At 38.1% G+C, this 16,741-nt stretch overlaps 1 protein-coding gene across 14 annotated transcripts in view; it reads left to right on the forward strand.

Annotated features, from left to right (window-relative positions):
* The window catches only part of pcloa (piccolo presynaptic cytomatrix protein a), a 77,667-nt gene that overhangs the window by 38,406 nt on the left and 22,520 nt on the right, over positions 1-16,741 (forward strand). For 11 of the 14 annotated variants that reach the window (XM_035425475.1, XM_035425476.1, XM_035425482.1 and 8 more), the window contains 11 exons: positions 2,694-2,762; positions 3,266-3,292; positions 4,660-4,748; positions 5,264-5,339; positions 5,674-5,799; positions 11,013-11,121; positions 11,483-11,550; positions 12,018-12,229; positions 14,476-14,526; positions 14,848-14,978; positions 16,231-16,257. In XM_035425475.1, coding sequence (XP_035281366.1) covers positions 2,694-2,762; positions 3,266-3,292; positions 4,660-4,748; positions 5,264-5,339; positions 5,674-5,799; positions 11,013-11,121; positions 11,483-11,550; positions 12,018-12,229; positions 14,476-14,526; positions 14,848-14,978; positions 16,231-16,257 — 985 coding nt within the window. The remainder of the gene's footprint in view (positions 1-2,693; positions 2,763-3,265; positions 3,293-4,659; positions 4,749-5,263; positions 5,340-5,673; positions 5,800-11,012; positions 11,122-11,482; positions 11,551-12,017; positions 12,230-14,475; positions 14,527-14,847; positions 14,979-16,230; positions 16,258-16,741) is intronic. The other 3 variants (XM_035425477.1, XM_035425478.1, XM_035425481.1) reach the window with 3 other exon arrangements.

Here is a 16,741-nt window from a genome sequence, read left to right on the forward strand (position 1 = left end):
CTTTGTCTTGTTTCCTTTCTTCTGTTTATTATGATTAAACCTATTTCTTTCTGATTCACTGATTTTATGTCCACTTGATGCATGCCTTAGTCTGTGTGTGTTTTTTTCTTCAAATCTATTTGAAAATTGTTATTATGCCACATATTGACTACCATGCTGTGCTTGCTAAATGATTTGTAGTAAAAATAGAACAAGTTACGAATAACCAAAAGAACACAAGAAGTGCCTCTCTCCCAACTTGAAACATACTTAACAATTGTTCTCATCAGATGGAAAAGGATTTTGCTTTTTTTCTGAAGTGAGACAGTAAGACTGAACACCAAAATTGCTCATATTCTACGTCATATTTAAGCAAGTGAGGCAAAAATAAATCATATACACTGTCTTAATTACAGACTATCTAATCAAAAGCCCTTAGTGCATATACCACTGAAGATGAATAAATATAAGCATTACCTTACATGTATTATTTGGGGTCAACACTTTCTCATTCCAACTCGTCAAATATTGCAGTTTGGGCAAGGGCTCTTCTCATCACTATTCAACGCGTTGAATAGACTTGGGTGTCTTTGGTTGACGAGTTTGGTAGCCCATTGAATTGAATTACCACTTTGGCGGATTTTGATGCTATGGACAGACAGTAGCCTGAGCCTCAGCGCAAATTCGGAGCTCGTATTTGTAGATAATCAATTCTATTGTGATTCAAATTTGATTACTTAAAATCACATACACGTAAACCGAAATATACCAGAAATTATGTCATTTCAATACTATAATAAAAATTATTTTAAAAGCATCAAAATAAACCTAGGCTAATGCATGCTGGGCGACGTAGTTTATTTCCGTAGCCTAGTAGTCAATGGGCTACCAAACTCGTCAACCGAAGTCCCAAGTCTATCCAGCCCTTGCCGAAGCTGCAATATTTGATGAGTTGGGACGAGAATGTGTTCTTGTGGTAAGATGGTTGGAGGATAATAAATGAGCTGTCACCACAGATGAAAGACAGCCACAGATCATTTGGGATTTTTAAAAGAATGTCATATTGACAATTCTATTTATCCACAATATTGTCATGAAGGCTGAATTACATTATTCTCACTGTGGTATAAGAATCATTTGCCTTTATGCAAGCAGGTCAGCTCTGACACAGGGTGCATAGAACAAGCAACCTTGTATTTATAAATGCTTGTGTTGCTCCTATGCTATTCAGACAAATAACTTTGTTTTTGCGCTGGTAGGCATTTTTTTTCCACAAACAGCTTTTGATAGAGATATTCAAAGATGCAAATGTTGTCTTACTCATTATAGTGACTTTACTGTCTTGGACCAAACTTGAATCGATATGACAATTTCCAGTTGTAAAGTTAGTCTTTCCTGTGGATGAACAGAGATGTATTTATTTAGACAGTTGATTTTTCAGTTAGTTCATTCGTGTTTAGATTGTCCATATATTTAGTTTATTTTCAGTGTAAAGTTTTCATATTCATAAACGCCATGCATATTAATATTAATAACCATAAACTGCCACATTTTTTACTTTCACCATTTCTTGAAATTGCATGTTGCTGTATGTAATGTCAGTGTATATTTCAGTTTTAATAAACCATTCATTTGCATGTCATTGACCTTTCATAGTGACTTTTTTCCTGATAAATTTGCATGATGTTCTTTGTTGATTGAAAAAAAAAAAGTCATATTTACTCTATCTGTTGATGACTCTATCATGTATTTTTGAATCTAAAGTAGGGCTGCTGTTAATGTATGTTGATCTGAGTGAAAATACATTTAGTTTTAATAAAGCACTGAGGCTAAACTGTCTAAACACATTTGACAACATAATAGAAAGGTGATGAAGTGACAAAACAAGTCAATATGCAGAGGGACTGAGAGCAGTAGAATGTTATGGGAAAGATATCAGACCTGCAGCCTATTTAACTGCAAAAAAACTTAACAAGGACCTGGATTAAATCAACATCTATCCTTAACTTTGAATTACAAATCATTTATTTTGTCACTTTCTCAGTGCTTTTAAGGATTTTTTTTTCTTACACAACATTCTTCAAGAGCTTACCAACTCATCCTGTTGTGTAAGAAACAAAAAAATTACAATTTATAACTAAAAGTCACATTGCATGAGCATGGTGGTTTTATTGAATCTGGGTCTGCCATGAAAGTATTTGCAGCCCTACTTTAAGTGAGCACAACAATAAAATAATGCATGCAATTACAATCAACATGAAGTACTCAGTTTGAAACCATGAGATGTGTTTATGTTGTGGCACTATGCTCTTTTGTCAGAAACGTTTTGTTCAAATCCTAATTTCTCACTTTTTTCCTTTTCCTGTTTTTATCATCTTTAAAGATGATGAAAGTATGATCATCCCATTTCAAATGTATCATTTCCACATCATGTTTATGTTATTTTTTGTATTGCCAATTTATCCTTGTGTTGGATTAAAGAGAACTTTCTGATGTTCTCTCTTTCGTCACTTAAGGCCCAATAGATTAGGATATTCCTAATCTATTTTTAATCTGAGTATAAAAATGTGTAATTCTCTGCATGCTGTAGGTGTGCGTTTATTTGTTATCTTTAGCCCTCAGTCTTCAGAAAAGGATCAATGGCTTTAAACATTAAAACATGAAACAACTGTCATATACACTAGAAAATAAGTATTAATTTGCCTTGGTTGCAGCATTAAGTGACTCCCTGGTGACTTTGAGCAGAGATGATCCAAGATACACTCATGAACATATGAAAGACGGTAGAGTATTAGTTATATTATGCACTGGACCATTACCTTTCACTAAGACATCATCTGTTGGAAAGTAAATACTTCATCATACATGTTGGTATGCATCCCCACTGTGGTTAAATGTGTAAAGGGTAATTCCTATTGCATTAAGAAATATGTTATGTGTACTCTAAATTTATTTTACGCTATTCTTCTATTGCTGGCTGTATAATTGTACTGTCCCTATAACCTCAATAATCTTTCTTCTTGCATTGTGCCTGTGTGCAATGCAAATCATTTGAAAGACTACGTTCATAAATAAACCTCAAGCAGGGACTGAAGTAGCATTAAACCCACAGGAATGGTGTAATAAACTGCTTATAAAATCTTTCTAAACAAGTCGCATGCAAGTTAAAAACAAAATCTTGGCACATATTTTCACGTTGTAGGTCCAAGAAAACAATGTTGACTTTGTATACACTTTGTAGAAATTCATATATTCATAGTTTCTAAAATATAACTTTGCCACACAGCAGGAGGCTCCAGCTGGGATGCAGAAGGTGAGAATTACTATAAAATCAGAACCCATAAAGCATAAATATATTCTTGCCATATGTCTCATGGTTTGAACTGCATCTCCGTGAAACATTTTCGACCCATGAGTATCCATAACCATGTGCACCTGAACAATCTTTCAGGGTTCTCCCACATTGTATAACTGATCAAATAATGCATTCCTGTTTTACCACAACAGGACATGTCTGAGTGCAAAATATATTTATACATTTGTTCAGGTTTTCTCCCCTGGTTGTCATCCCTGTCCACATAAACCATTGTCTCTGCTTGACAGATCCCATTCTCTTATTAATGGAGGCTAATAAGGAGTATCATTTTCAGTAGCAGTACAACTTCCTCTCCTTACCACAGTCTGTGGGAATTTCAATTTTGGGAAACGACAAATCACTTAGTAATCTTGCCCAAAGAAATCAAATGCATGCTTGTATAGAGCTACGCAATTATACTGCCTTTTTATCTTCACTAGAGTGACAATTTCCAAATCACCACAGGCATATTATACTCATCACAAAAATAAAGCCATAATGCTGGCAGAACATCTGCATGGTTGTCTCACCAGACTTTTAAAAATTACTTAAAAATAATATGGAGTGCTTTGTAACCACTTATTTAAAGCTATTAAAGTTTGCTTATGGTTCTGTTATTGCACCATGCTCCATGATACTAGTTGTATAAATAAACCTGCAGATTTTGGACTACTGTTAAGAGTTATTTAAATAAAAGAATCCCAACTGTAAAACAGATTGCTGAAAAACACATACAAATGTAAAGTTCCACAAAATCTAACTACTGTTCAGAAATTTGATTATGAAGCCTAATGAAGCACCTTCATAAAGCTATCCAGTCACAATCTCAATGATTGCCTATACAGTAGAATAGGGCTATTTAACAGAGGACATTATTTTAAAACATATATTGGGTGGATTTTAGGTTTTCATTCACTTTTTATGGGAAAGTGATGAGTGAAAAATCCAACACAATTTATTTTGCCGGAAGGTCAAGTCATTTTTCTTCATTCTGGACTTGATTTATTTTGGCTTTCAGTTAATCATAGATTTTCTTTTGGGGTGGGGCAAAAGAATACAGTAGCAAAGGCGACATAGATTTAAATGGACCTGTGTTCCTCCCCTTCCACTACAGTATGTTTGCATGTCCAGTATTGTCTTAAATCTGTTTTCTATCATGCCTCTGTGGATTCGTCTGTCTGACGCAAGTTCCTTGCATGACATGTCGTAACTCGTCAGAGAACTGTGACTAGTCAGAGAACTGTGCATGTGCAGTCACTTTTGGGCGATGCTGCATGCTGCATTTCTTTGGCTTGAGCGATTCATTTTCACCTGATTTTCCGAAGCGTACCATCTGAGACGGGAGGAGACCGACTGGTTCGACAAACCCCGTGAGGGGCGGCTGGAAAATGGACACGGGCTGGACCGCAGACAGGTGATACAGAATCCCATCTTCTCCTCAAACAGAGGTATAAGGGACAGTGGGCCTTTTCAGCTGGCTGTATGCAGTTGTTTTTTATGACTGGACCAGAAAAATTTGTCAATAGATGCTGAGTGCTAAGCCGTGGGAAAATAAAAGAGAAATAAAATCTGTGTTGCAGAACATTTGTATTAGACCAAATGAAATTAGCAGTTTGCATATTTTATGTGTTGCCAGGATGAACAATAGCTATGACATTTAGGCAAGGAATATTATAACTGTAAATATGTTTGTTTATATTGGAAACCACCAAACATAGATAAATAATTGTAGAGAATTTTAAAAAGGTAAAACAGAATATTTGCTTATAATCCTTTCCTCACAGTTAATAATAAAGTCCATTGCACTTATATGAAAACTGAGCCTTTATTAGTGTTTTATGTGTTCTCATAAATCAGACACCATATAATTGCTACTAAATTATAGTGCATTAATGTGCTGCTATTATTGTTTTTCTATTTTCTCCCCAGATTAAATCAATTCACTACCCTTTCCCCCATACCAGAATCAAACTGCTGAGGGATCCAAAAGATCATAGTGTATCAGGTAAAATATGTATGTGTGTCTGACAGAGTGCTGTGCTTCTGATTTCATGTTAATTTAGGCTCTAAACACAGTCTTATATTTCAACTTCTGCTGTTTGATTCCCTTCCACTGAGTGGTCATTAAAGCCTTACATGTTTAATTTCCATGTCAGATTATTTTAAACAATTACAAAACATCCAATAGAGACTGAATCTCATCTCATAGAAATATACATGTCATTGCAGAGTTACAACATTGTTTTTCATTATTTTTTTGCAATTTAAGTATTGCTTGAGTAGGCTGAGCAGGTGCATGCTATAATGCATCGTGCCTCTCTCTTGTATGTTTCTTGTAGGCAATGGGCTGGGTATCAGAGTGGTCGGTGGTAAGGACATTCCTGGGAACAATGGAGACATTGGAGCCTACATTGCAAAAGTTTTACCTGGAGGGGCCGCAGAACTGACCGGAAAGATTGTTGAAGGTAAGCTTTGGTGACTGAAATGGCCATTTCTTTCCATGGGCATAGGAACATCACTGCCCCATCATGTGGACAAACACTCCTCAAAACCATATTAACCCAGGCGTGTTCACTTTTCCATGGCGAAATCCAGCAGGCCAACGAGACTGTGATGTCCACTTTGATTAGTTTAACGAAAGCTGTGCCACCTCTGGGGCTAGAACAATTTTAACTGGTTGAATGGGCGGGAATTGGACACGAACGTCCTCCAAAAGGCATCGTTGTGGTCTATTGTGACGGCATGGCAATATCCTTTCAGCTTGAGTTAGTGTCAGGAATGAAATCAAACAGACCTGGCAGCAGCTGGGGTCAAAGAAGGACACCTCTGTAATTATAAATGTCTAATATGAAAGACACAGCAGGCGAGATAGAAGCACTCAGTCATACGGGTAATGGGTGCCCTGTTATGGATAATGCTGCTGATGTTCTTTCAGTAGACATGGCATTTTATAATTTAAACAATCACAGCTATTGAGTTGTTTAATCTTTCAAACATTTATTTTACCTTTGTTGTCACAAATAGAGCCTTTCAATTGCATAGTTAGTTCTAATTATTTATTTTCTGCGTATGTGCTTCTTTAGAGTAAATGACATGTCCGGTGTTTTAATGGCAATAATGACATCACACCTTGTGTTAGTGTGAATGGTTCTGTCTGGCATTGCAATCACTCTTGTTGAGAACAGAAGTCGGTGACAGAAGCAGAATTCACATAAGATTTACAGCTGAAGTGATTAAAATGAATATGCCGTATGCAAAACTGATGAAAGAAGCTACCATAAATTAACTTGCATTTCTACAGAGAATGTGTATAATGCCTACTTCTATTTTTAAATGGTGTTACTTATATAAAATTCTGTACTTATGTAAAATTACTACTGCCACAAATGCTGCAAATGCATTTGAGATGTGCTTAAAATGTCTCTGTATGGAAAAAAAAATGTAGCATTAGCATTTTTCTGCCTTTGTCTGGTGTGATTAATGTTGACGTTTAAAATGTAGAGGAATGTGAGAGTGCAACATTAAAACAGGATCTACTTTGCATGAGAATTTATTTTATGGCAGAGAGAATGGCTTATTTGCATTTGCACTTAGAAGTGAGACAGAAAAACTAGCAACAGTCAGTGATGTTACAATACACCCAAATACCTGATAGAATAATATTCCCATTGCTGTACATGAGGATTCTGTGTGGTTAATATTGGTTCACATTTGACCTTTGAATTGAATGAAAATCACATTTGCTAAATTTTACTCACATGCTTTATTTAAGACTTTGCTAAATAAAGTCTTATAAATAGAAATGCTTCAGTAAAGTTATCTTAATAAACTTAAATTCCAGTGTCCACCGCATATGAAGTTTGAAGAATATTAGTATCAGTATATATTATAATCCATTGCTTGTTAGTGCATGTCCTGATAAATGCATTCCTGTAGTTCAGTGTAACAGGTAAAAGCAATATGCAGTGTTCAATATGAGTAGTGCTAAAAACACAATGTTTGATTTAACGTTGTCCACTACAGGCAGGAAATTTGCAGATACAGTATGTCTCCTGTCCATTGTACAAGCAGTACACTCTGAAAAGGAAAGCAGCTATAGACTGTCATTTGGGAGTAAGGAGAGTCTGCCAGTTAGTGGTGTAATGGAACAGTTTCAGGTGAGGAGGGCAGAGAAAGACCTGAAAGGACCTGTCAGCGCTCTCCAATAACGTATGGAATTAGGATGCCCCGCCTCCTTTGGGGGATGTCCAACAAAGTGCCACAATTGGGTTTATCCACATAAACATCCCAAGATTTCCCTACTCTGATATAGCAGCTTAAAATGGAAGTCCCAGATGAAATAATAAACCTGACCAAATGGTGTGTGTAAATCACTGTTCACTTGTGGCTATTTTGAAGTTCTGGCCTCTGGTATCCAGCAATGTTTTGGAGAAATTATTTTTTTTTTTTTTTGGTGTTTCTGTGTTGACCATGGTGGTCTTGTATACAATGAATAATAGCAATTACTACGGGGTGGGGATGGAATCCAATGGGTGTATATTCATTACATGTGGAAAGAAGTTAGCGTGATGGCCGGCTTGTGGTCGCAGCAGGATATAGCACTGACATATGGGGTGGGTGTGTCTGTGAACCAGATTAATGCTTACGTAGTCAGTAGCTCTGTTCGGCCAAGTCCTACAGGAAATTTGAGTCCCAGGAGATCCATTGAACCTTTGAGGGCATTTCCAGAAAAGCCAAGTGGGCTTGTTTATACAGACTAAATACGTTTTTGTTTTTTATGGTATTGATAGAAAGCAAATGTTTTTGCAACATCATTGTTCAGTTTTAGATCCCTGAAATTAATCTAATGTACTGTATTGATTTTTTCTGATATATGGGAAGCCCCAATGCCAGCCTTCAGTTTCAGACTGAAGTGCTCTGCGGTAGTAGTGTTGCAAGCAGGTGATTACAAATGATTACCCATTGGTGTCCTGTTTTTCTAGCATGCTGGCTATGAATTATGGGTGCCTCAACAAGGACTGTAAAACAAAGATGAGGGGGGAATGTGGCAAATGCAGTGCATCAGATGTAAAATTCATTTGTTATCTCCTGGAATTTATGACATCATACACTAGCTGGGGTCGCTCGTAATTTCTCCTGTTTCAGCCAAATGCATGCTTCAGCAGGGTGAAATATACCCGTATATGTTTTACCACTATAAAAAGAAAACTTCCCCAAAGCCATTAATATTTGTAGTGCCAGAACTGAGGAGTTTTGTAAAAGGACTACAGGTCTGGGACACATTGATAAAATATCTGCCAGAAGCATAGCTTCAAACAGAATAAACAATCATTGTTTGTGACTTCTGTCCAATGTGGGAGAACAGGCTGTTCTGTCATAACACTGGGCCAACAAACTAGTTGAAGGGTAGCTGCACTGACTTTGTGTGTCTGTGATTTTAGTTAGAAATAATATGAGCATCTTTTCACTGTGCCCTATATTTCATCATTTCAAGCAAAAATTATTCTGAATATGATGTACTTTATCGAGCAGAAGGGTTAGGTAAGGCAGATTGACTTTTGACTTTCAATCATTGTTGAAAATCTTTTTGTTCCAGGCTTTTGTAACTGGAAATGCAATGCCAAAAAATAAGCAAATATAATCGCTAATGTGTAGGTCAAAGGCTGCAAAAGTGTTTTGTTTTTTTTCAATTGTTGTCTTTACAGATGTGCTTGTAATACCCTGTAAACACCGTCATTCACAGAACTGTCCACAGTTCCACTGGATGGTGATCTTTTGGTTTGAAGAAGAAAGGCTTTCCTGTCTTTGCACTCTACATTAGTGTCCCTCACAGCAACACTCTCTATCTCTTTTTTACTCTGTGACGTTCCCTGATCCCTCTCTCCAGTTTGTAAGAGTTTCTGTGATATAATGTCCTCATATTTCCAGATTCCAGATACAAGACGTGTCAGTATTACAGTAAAATGCCATTTCCCTTGTCATCTTCAGAAAACAGCAACTAGTTTAAAGGTCACAAGCTTAAGATTGCTTTTTTGAACAAAGTAATGCTTTCAACTGAAATGTACACTGTATGTAGGTTGATATTGTCTGAACTGTGCAAGACATGTACTTCAGGTATGAGGCAGCATTTCTAGCTTTTGTACTTAAGTTGTACCAAAAAAGGCTGAACAAATTCTTTGTAGTTTGGTCATAAGACCATCTCATTGTTTGTCCCAGATTGTGAGTTGCGGCGCAACAAACAGAAGGCATATTTGAAGACACGCTTTCGCTTGTGTAAGTGGTAACTTCCCGGGAGTGCGTTATGTTTGCCGTGAAGCTTTTTTGTTTTGTTTCGTTTGTTTGTTTTCATGCATGCATTTTGGAGTTTCTGCTCTTTTTGGCATGCATTACAATACGCTTTTGTGTGGGCAGAATTTGTATTCAAAGCAATTGGTGGCAATTTGTTAAAAACAGGAAAACTTCAGGAACCTTGAATCAAACAGCTGTGAATAATGGCTACAGGAGTATTTGTCTCTCTCTGTAAAGGTAAGTTTAACCAGCCTGCCCATAAATGAGTGACTGCCCTAAAGAGGGAGGTCGTTTAGAGATGTAAGTCACACTGACAGAGAAATGACTCTGAGAGCGGATGGGGAGTTTCAAATTTGTGTGCAGAGAGAGCCTGGCTACAGCTTATACAGTATGCCTCAATGCTGTGCATAAGGCAATAACTTTACTCACTTGCCATAGTTATGTAAAAAGGTAAGAATTTAAACAACATTTGTCCTTAACTTTGATTCATTAATCATTTATGTGAGTTAATTTTGGTAATATTTCCAAAATTTATGTTTATTTTTTTACATAACCTGTTTACATTTTATTGTACCATAGATTGTATTTGGCTAGCAGACTGCTTTCCTCCAGGTGATGCAGATGGCTTTCTACTCACATTTTAATGGATCATGAGTGGTTTAGGAGGGATAGGCAATCAACCATCAGTCTTAGGGTCAGCCAGTTTTCCTCAGGTTACCACAGCATTCATTTCTCCCAGTGCGCTAGATCTTCTAGAGTACTTTGTGGAAAATAGTATTGAGAAACTGGCTTTTCTACATGCACATCGGAGGAGTGTGTGTGCTTCATTTGCAGAGCTCCTTGGAGATGACTGGAGTGGTGACTACAGTGATGACTCAAGAGGCACACCAGGGAATTCTAAAATGAGTGGGATAATTGAGACTTGTTAAAATTCAAATTTTACAGATGGATTATTACTGATTCACTTCATGTTAATTTCATCACTGAATGAAAGGAAACCAGTGCTTCATCTACAGTTAAGATCCAGAACATTCTAGTCAGACCTACAGTAGCAGGGTGCATTTCCAAAAGAATTAAAAGTAAACCTTATAAGACTTATAAAAGAAGAAAAGTTTGGTTAGAGGCTGCATGCATTTAGTGTATCCTCCACTAGATTAAAAAGGTCAGTGAGAGCTGTCAGATTCTTCAACATCAACATTATATTCCTCTGCGATGCCTGAGTCCTACAAGAAGTAATGGGGTGTGAAAGAGATCGATCAGGCCTGAAACACAATGCAATGGCCTTCCTTTTGAATTCAAGTCCCGATACAAAAAGTGATTCGTGCAGCCGGTCAGACCAAGGGGACGAATGATTCTCACGGGAATGACTGAACCATCTGGCTGTTTTCAGGAATGCAGGTCCTGGAATGGAATGGAATTCCTCTGACTGGTAAAACCTATGAAGAAGTCCAGAGCTTGGTGGGTCAGCAGTGTGGGGAGGCTGAACTGTGTGTCAGACTGTGAGTTGCCCTGCATCTTCTTCAATCTCGCCTGGCATTTCCCTAAAGTTTGCAATGTTTGCAACTGATATCAATTTAGCCAGAAGTCTAAATGCTCATGAAAAAGCACATTTTTTCTCATGTGTATCAATAAAAACATTTGAGGGTGTGGCAGCTATCATACAAGCATTTTTGGTACTCCCTCCCTCTCACGTAACTAAGTATGGCAATATAATAATTTGGTACTACATATAAGCATCTGCACATTGTATTCTTTCTGTTTTCAGCTTAGAATGGTTTGGCAAAAAATGCAACATATGAGCTGCATCTTACTGGTTTTCCGGTGATGTTTCCTCACTCTTTTTCGATGTGTCTCTCTAAGGGATTTGAACATGCTGTCGGATTCTGAACACCCTCAGCATTTGGAGCTGCACGACCAGACAAAGCCTGGTAAGTTCTCCCATGATTCCCTTCTCCCTCGTTATCATCACACACTTGCTCTTGCTCCGGCTCCCCGTTAATTAAGGGAGGACCGATAAGATAACAACTTGGCACTCCAGTCACACAGCAGCATTAGCGCCCCATCAGTCCGTCGTAAGCCTGGCTCAGGTGAGCTGCCTGACGGGTTGAGATTGCGGCGTCGTGACGGTGCCAGGCATCGGGGGCGCTCCCTTATTTACCGCCGCTCATTTCTAGATAAAAGGTGACCTCATTACTTTGTGACAGATGTGCTCTATTTGACTGCACTCGGAGGACAGATTTGCAGATCGGGAGATTGGGAGGACTTTTTCTCGAACACTTTTAGAAACATTCAAAATCTTTTTGTGACATTGACGGGTTTTACTCCTCAGCTGAGGTAATGCAGCCCAATGCATTTAGAGCTGTGCCTGATGGGGGGGCCTGGACTGTGTCTTTAGGAGACAAACAGAGGTCCCCAGGGGTTGATCCCAAACAGCTCGCCGCAGAGCTGCAGAAGGTGTCTCAGCAGCAGGCGCCCTCCACGGTGCTGTCAGCATCTGAGAAAGGCCCTCACATCCACTCAGGCACTGCATCGGCCGCCTCCAGCGCCATCCCCAGCCCCGGGCAACCCGGCTCCCCTTCCGTCAGCAAAAAGAGACACAGCAGTAAGGTAAGACATCCAGGCAATGTGTGTGTGCGGCTAAAAGGAGGAAGCTCACGTTTCTGCTGTGACACTCATACAAAAACAGTCAATGCACCCAACTCAATCTCTGACTCAGTAGATTACATTGTATATTTGCTTGTCACCCTCAGACACTTCCAAACCTTACATTTTAATAGTAGCTACAGCAGTGATGTACAATCGCAGTTCAAACCTGCAGCCATTCTACATTTACATTTAGGCATCTAGCAGACACTTGCTTCCAGAGTGGCTTGAGTGCATACATACAGGTGAATGCATACACGAGTGCATACATATAGGTTCAGGAAGTGAACAGTTCAGATGCTCGGTCGTCAGGATCAATACATAATAATACATAGCAATACACACACAATACATAATCTTACAACATAAAATTGGCTGTTATAGTCAGTGCAAGAAGGCAGTAGAGAATGTAGACTTCATAGGAAGAGGAATAATAGGGGTATAGTTTTAGGTTTAGTGTAAGTATGGCATGTAAACCCAAAATGTTCAGTATTAGGTGCTCCGTATTACATGAGCCAAAATTCAGTTTACATACAATATGTGCATTTTCAGTCTGCAGGACAAAATTATATTCCTGTGATTCCAGCTTCTTTCCAATTACAAAACTGTGGTTCCAGGACAAATTCTCAAATAATAATATTTTACCACAGCATGCTCAGGATTATAGTACCTGTATTAAATATATGCCAGGAGGCTCACTTTGCTTACTTAATTTATTAGAAGGTAATTAGACTTTAAATTGTGGAGGTTTACTACTTTACATGGGTAATTTATGATGCTGTTGGCCAGTATGAGCTCTCATTTTTTAGTCCTATTCTGCATTGAAATATATGTAGCTATAGGGCAAATTTGCATTTGGTATAGTGCGCCAACCAATTAATAAGTAATAAACACTCTATTGAAAGGAACTACAGTGTTCATTAAGGTTTTGGCTTAAGAAAACAGGGGGGAGGGGGGGGGGAGGAGTTGATTATAGGTACATAAAACTGAAGACCAAGAGAGAAAAAGATAAAGAAAAGCAGAGGAGAAAGAATCTGCGTATGTATCTGTGTGTGTCTGTATGTGCATATATTTTTTCCCCAGATCCTCCCATTGCTACTGTAAAACTCAATTCATATCCACTCTGTCTTCCTTAGGTTTCCCCTGACACTAAATCGTGTTAAGGCCCTGCAACAAATAAAATCAGCATAAATTTTTCAGTTTTCCCAGCCACTCAAACTGAAATCTAGTTTTCACTCTATACGTTTCAGTTCAAAAGGCAGTGTTCCCTCTCCCCAACAGTACCACCATCTTGAGTCATACATATTTCAACACAAGACTTATCTATAAATAGGATTTATATTTTCAGTTCCTCGGCAGGGCTTGTTACATGAGGTCAGTTATTTCTTGTATGTTTCTGATTTGTTTTTGTAATGCCTCATACTATACATGTTTTGGACATATACAGTTTGTATACACTTTGTGTCTTCGATACCTATCTTACTCTGACCTTTCCCTCTGCCTGGAAGTGGGGGGATGTAACACACCCCCAGAGCCTCACATATACATATCCAGACATATAGGTTTGCCATTTAACATTCGGATTTGACTAAAATGGATGTGCCAAAGACACCTGCAGGAAGGAGATAGCACCTCAGAAAATGAATAATTCAAGCCCCTTTTTTCATTTCTGAAGAAAGGAAAAAATGGGTTTGTAGTGGAAGTGTGCAATCATTGCTATCTGATGTGTATCTGCTGGTTTCTTCATACCATGTTTCCCCATGAAACACCAGTGGCTTATACCAGAGTCTGATTAGCTCTGTCACGTGGAGTATCCTGTGAAGTCGGAACAGGATACTGGGCATATGGCTTTCTTCCTGATCCAATAATGTTGGATCCTGAACACTATTGCAATTTCAGGGCCAAATTTTGCATAAGGCACCACTTTATTGTAAAATTCTGCAGGAAATTAAAAAAACATGACCCAAGAATTGGTTTTGCGTAAACAGCCACTTTTTTAGATAAACTTTGTTTAAGATTGGTTATAGTCCTACACACAGCCCCACAGGATACTATAGGTATACATTTTAAACAATAGTCTGTGAAATTGTCCACCCGCGTCCCCCAATGTTCATTCTGAAAAGGTTTTCAGTGAAAACTGCTTAGGTAAGCACGAGCTGCACACGCCACATGTGCTGGATGCTAAATGATCTCTCGCTGCTGTTTTTCAGTCTGCAGAAGCTGTGAAGACTCAGTCCCATCCGGTTGGAGGTGAAATACAGGTACAGCTCACAGCTCTCAGAAGAGAGTGCAGTTTGGCACAATTTCGGACAGGATTTCACATTTTTTAATGTGATATTTTGTAGTTCTCGTTGTAACGTATTTAAGATCTTTTAAATAGACTGGCATGTACTTGGATGTGAAATTGCAGGCATGCACACACACACACACACATGCACATACACACACACGCACGCGCGCGCACACACACACATAATTTGTTTTTACAATCTGTATATGTGAGTTAATGTTTGATATTCATTCTGTAAACAAGGTATATGAAATTAGACACATTTTTTTCTTCAAAAATTTCAATTCCCCAGCTCCAAATAAATTATGACAAGAATCTTGGCAACCTGATCGTCCATGTGCTGCAAGCAAGAAACCTCCCCCCAAGGGACAACAATGGCTACTCAGACCCTTTCGTTAAAGTTTATCTCCTGCCAGGCAGAGGGTAGGTGTCACTCTGAATAATGCCAAACAGCTCCTTAGAACAGGAGAGGGCTTGTTGGAATCTAGGGGAAACTCTTCCCCATGCGTTATGTTCTGTTCTCTCAAGAATTACTATCAAGGTCAGTGCTGGCATAAAGAGGTTTAGAGCATGAAGAAATAGAAAATATAGTGTAATTGTAGTGTGTAATTTTATATTTGAACTGAGCTCTTTTGATCCATGTCCAAGTGATTCAATACCCAGGCTGGATGTGACTTGTGTTTGTGCTGGAAGGTGCTTATGAGGAGACTTGCCAGAAGCATAAGATAAATTTAGCAGAAAATAATTTTAGCATCACGAAGGTGGTCATTTTAAAATTGTTTTGTTATCCAAGACCATTTTACATATTTTTTTATTAACAAATGTTTGAATTCTGTAGCTTGTTTGAGAATTGTCTGTGGTATGTCTGTGGTGTTTGAGTTTATTGAGGGATGAGTGTCATTTTTTCCCCTGCCAATAGCCAAAAACAGGAGGAAACTCAAGTCTGTAATTCATATTGCCTTGCTTTTGTTCCATGCTTATTTTGTTTTTCTGCACACAAAAACTTATTTTGCCATATTATGACATTTCTACTCTATTTTATTTTTCACATTTTTTCAGATTATTTAATCTGGCTGGCATTATGAAATATTAATAAGGGCTGGCACTGGGGAATAAAGTTTACGATTACTTTCTTTTTGTAGTGTAATATTTATCAGAAAATGCTTTTGTCCTAAATCATAGTATTAAAAGTCAACAGCCAAAGTTAAGCAAACTATCGCTTCTTTTCTAAAGAATTATTTCCTTCTTTCTTGAAAACAAACCTTTTTTACTGTCCTTCATCAATGAAAGACAATTAAAGATTCAGTTTGTCTCTTCTGAAGATAATCTCCACCATAACTTTGGCTGGTGTTCATGCCTCTCAGGAACCAGTCTGTGAACAAGCTGCAAAATCAATATGTCTTCCAATTGCCTTGTAATAGTATCCTCAGTCTCAAAATGGAAAAATCTTTGCTGTTAATGTGATCAAACTATTTTATATCTACCCTCTATACCTTATTCTATTAAAGGGCAATGCTGACAGGAGGGCCTTCAATTTTTGTTTGTCTTGGGTTCCACTAAGGATTATAACCCTGATTTTTATTTCTTGCATGCCCCTATTGATCTCCTTCTTGCTTCTCTGACTTATTTATTTGTCAAATTTGCATTTGCTGCTAATCATCGGACATATTTCCAGCCAAGTGATGGTTGTCCAGAATGCAAGGTAGTGTAGTGCTTCTTCTTCCTGTTTTGCTCTGTGCTTCACATCCCCAAGCATTTTCCCTGCTATTGTTTTCTTCTTGTGTAGCAAGAGTATTCCCTCACCGGACTTCAAGCAGCCAATGATTGTCTAATAGTGCAAACTGCACTCTGGTGTATTGAGTAAGTTGAAAGGTCACAGAAGAAGAAAAGCTGTTTCGGTGATAAGGCTGATCACGATTGGTCAGTTGGAGAGCAATATCTAACCTTGTAGTATTAGACAATCCCATTGCTTACACTGGGTGTGGAACTGAAGTTAATATTAGAGCTGTAATTGTATATTTCATCTCATCTCTCAGTAGATAGGTGTCTTTCTGTAGTTTTCTGAGGAAGCAGTATTTTCATGTACATGGTCTCATTGTGTCAGTGAAATGCTCAGACTAATAACATTGGAGTTTTTTTTATCATGTCTGTACGTCAACACACAATTCCTATATGTAAATATAGTA

This window comes from Anguilla anguilla, chromosome 7, assembly GCF_013347855.1.
Source record: "Anguilla anguilla isolate fAngAng1 chromosome 7, fAngAng1.pri, whole genome shotgun sequence".
Lineage (NCBI taxonomy): Eukaryota > Metazoa > Chordata > Actinopteri > Anguilliformes > Anguillidae > Anguilla > Anguilla anguilla.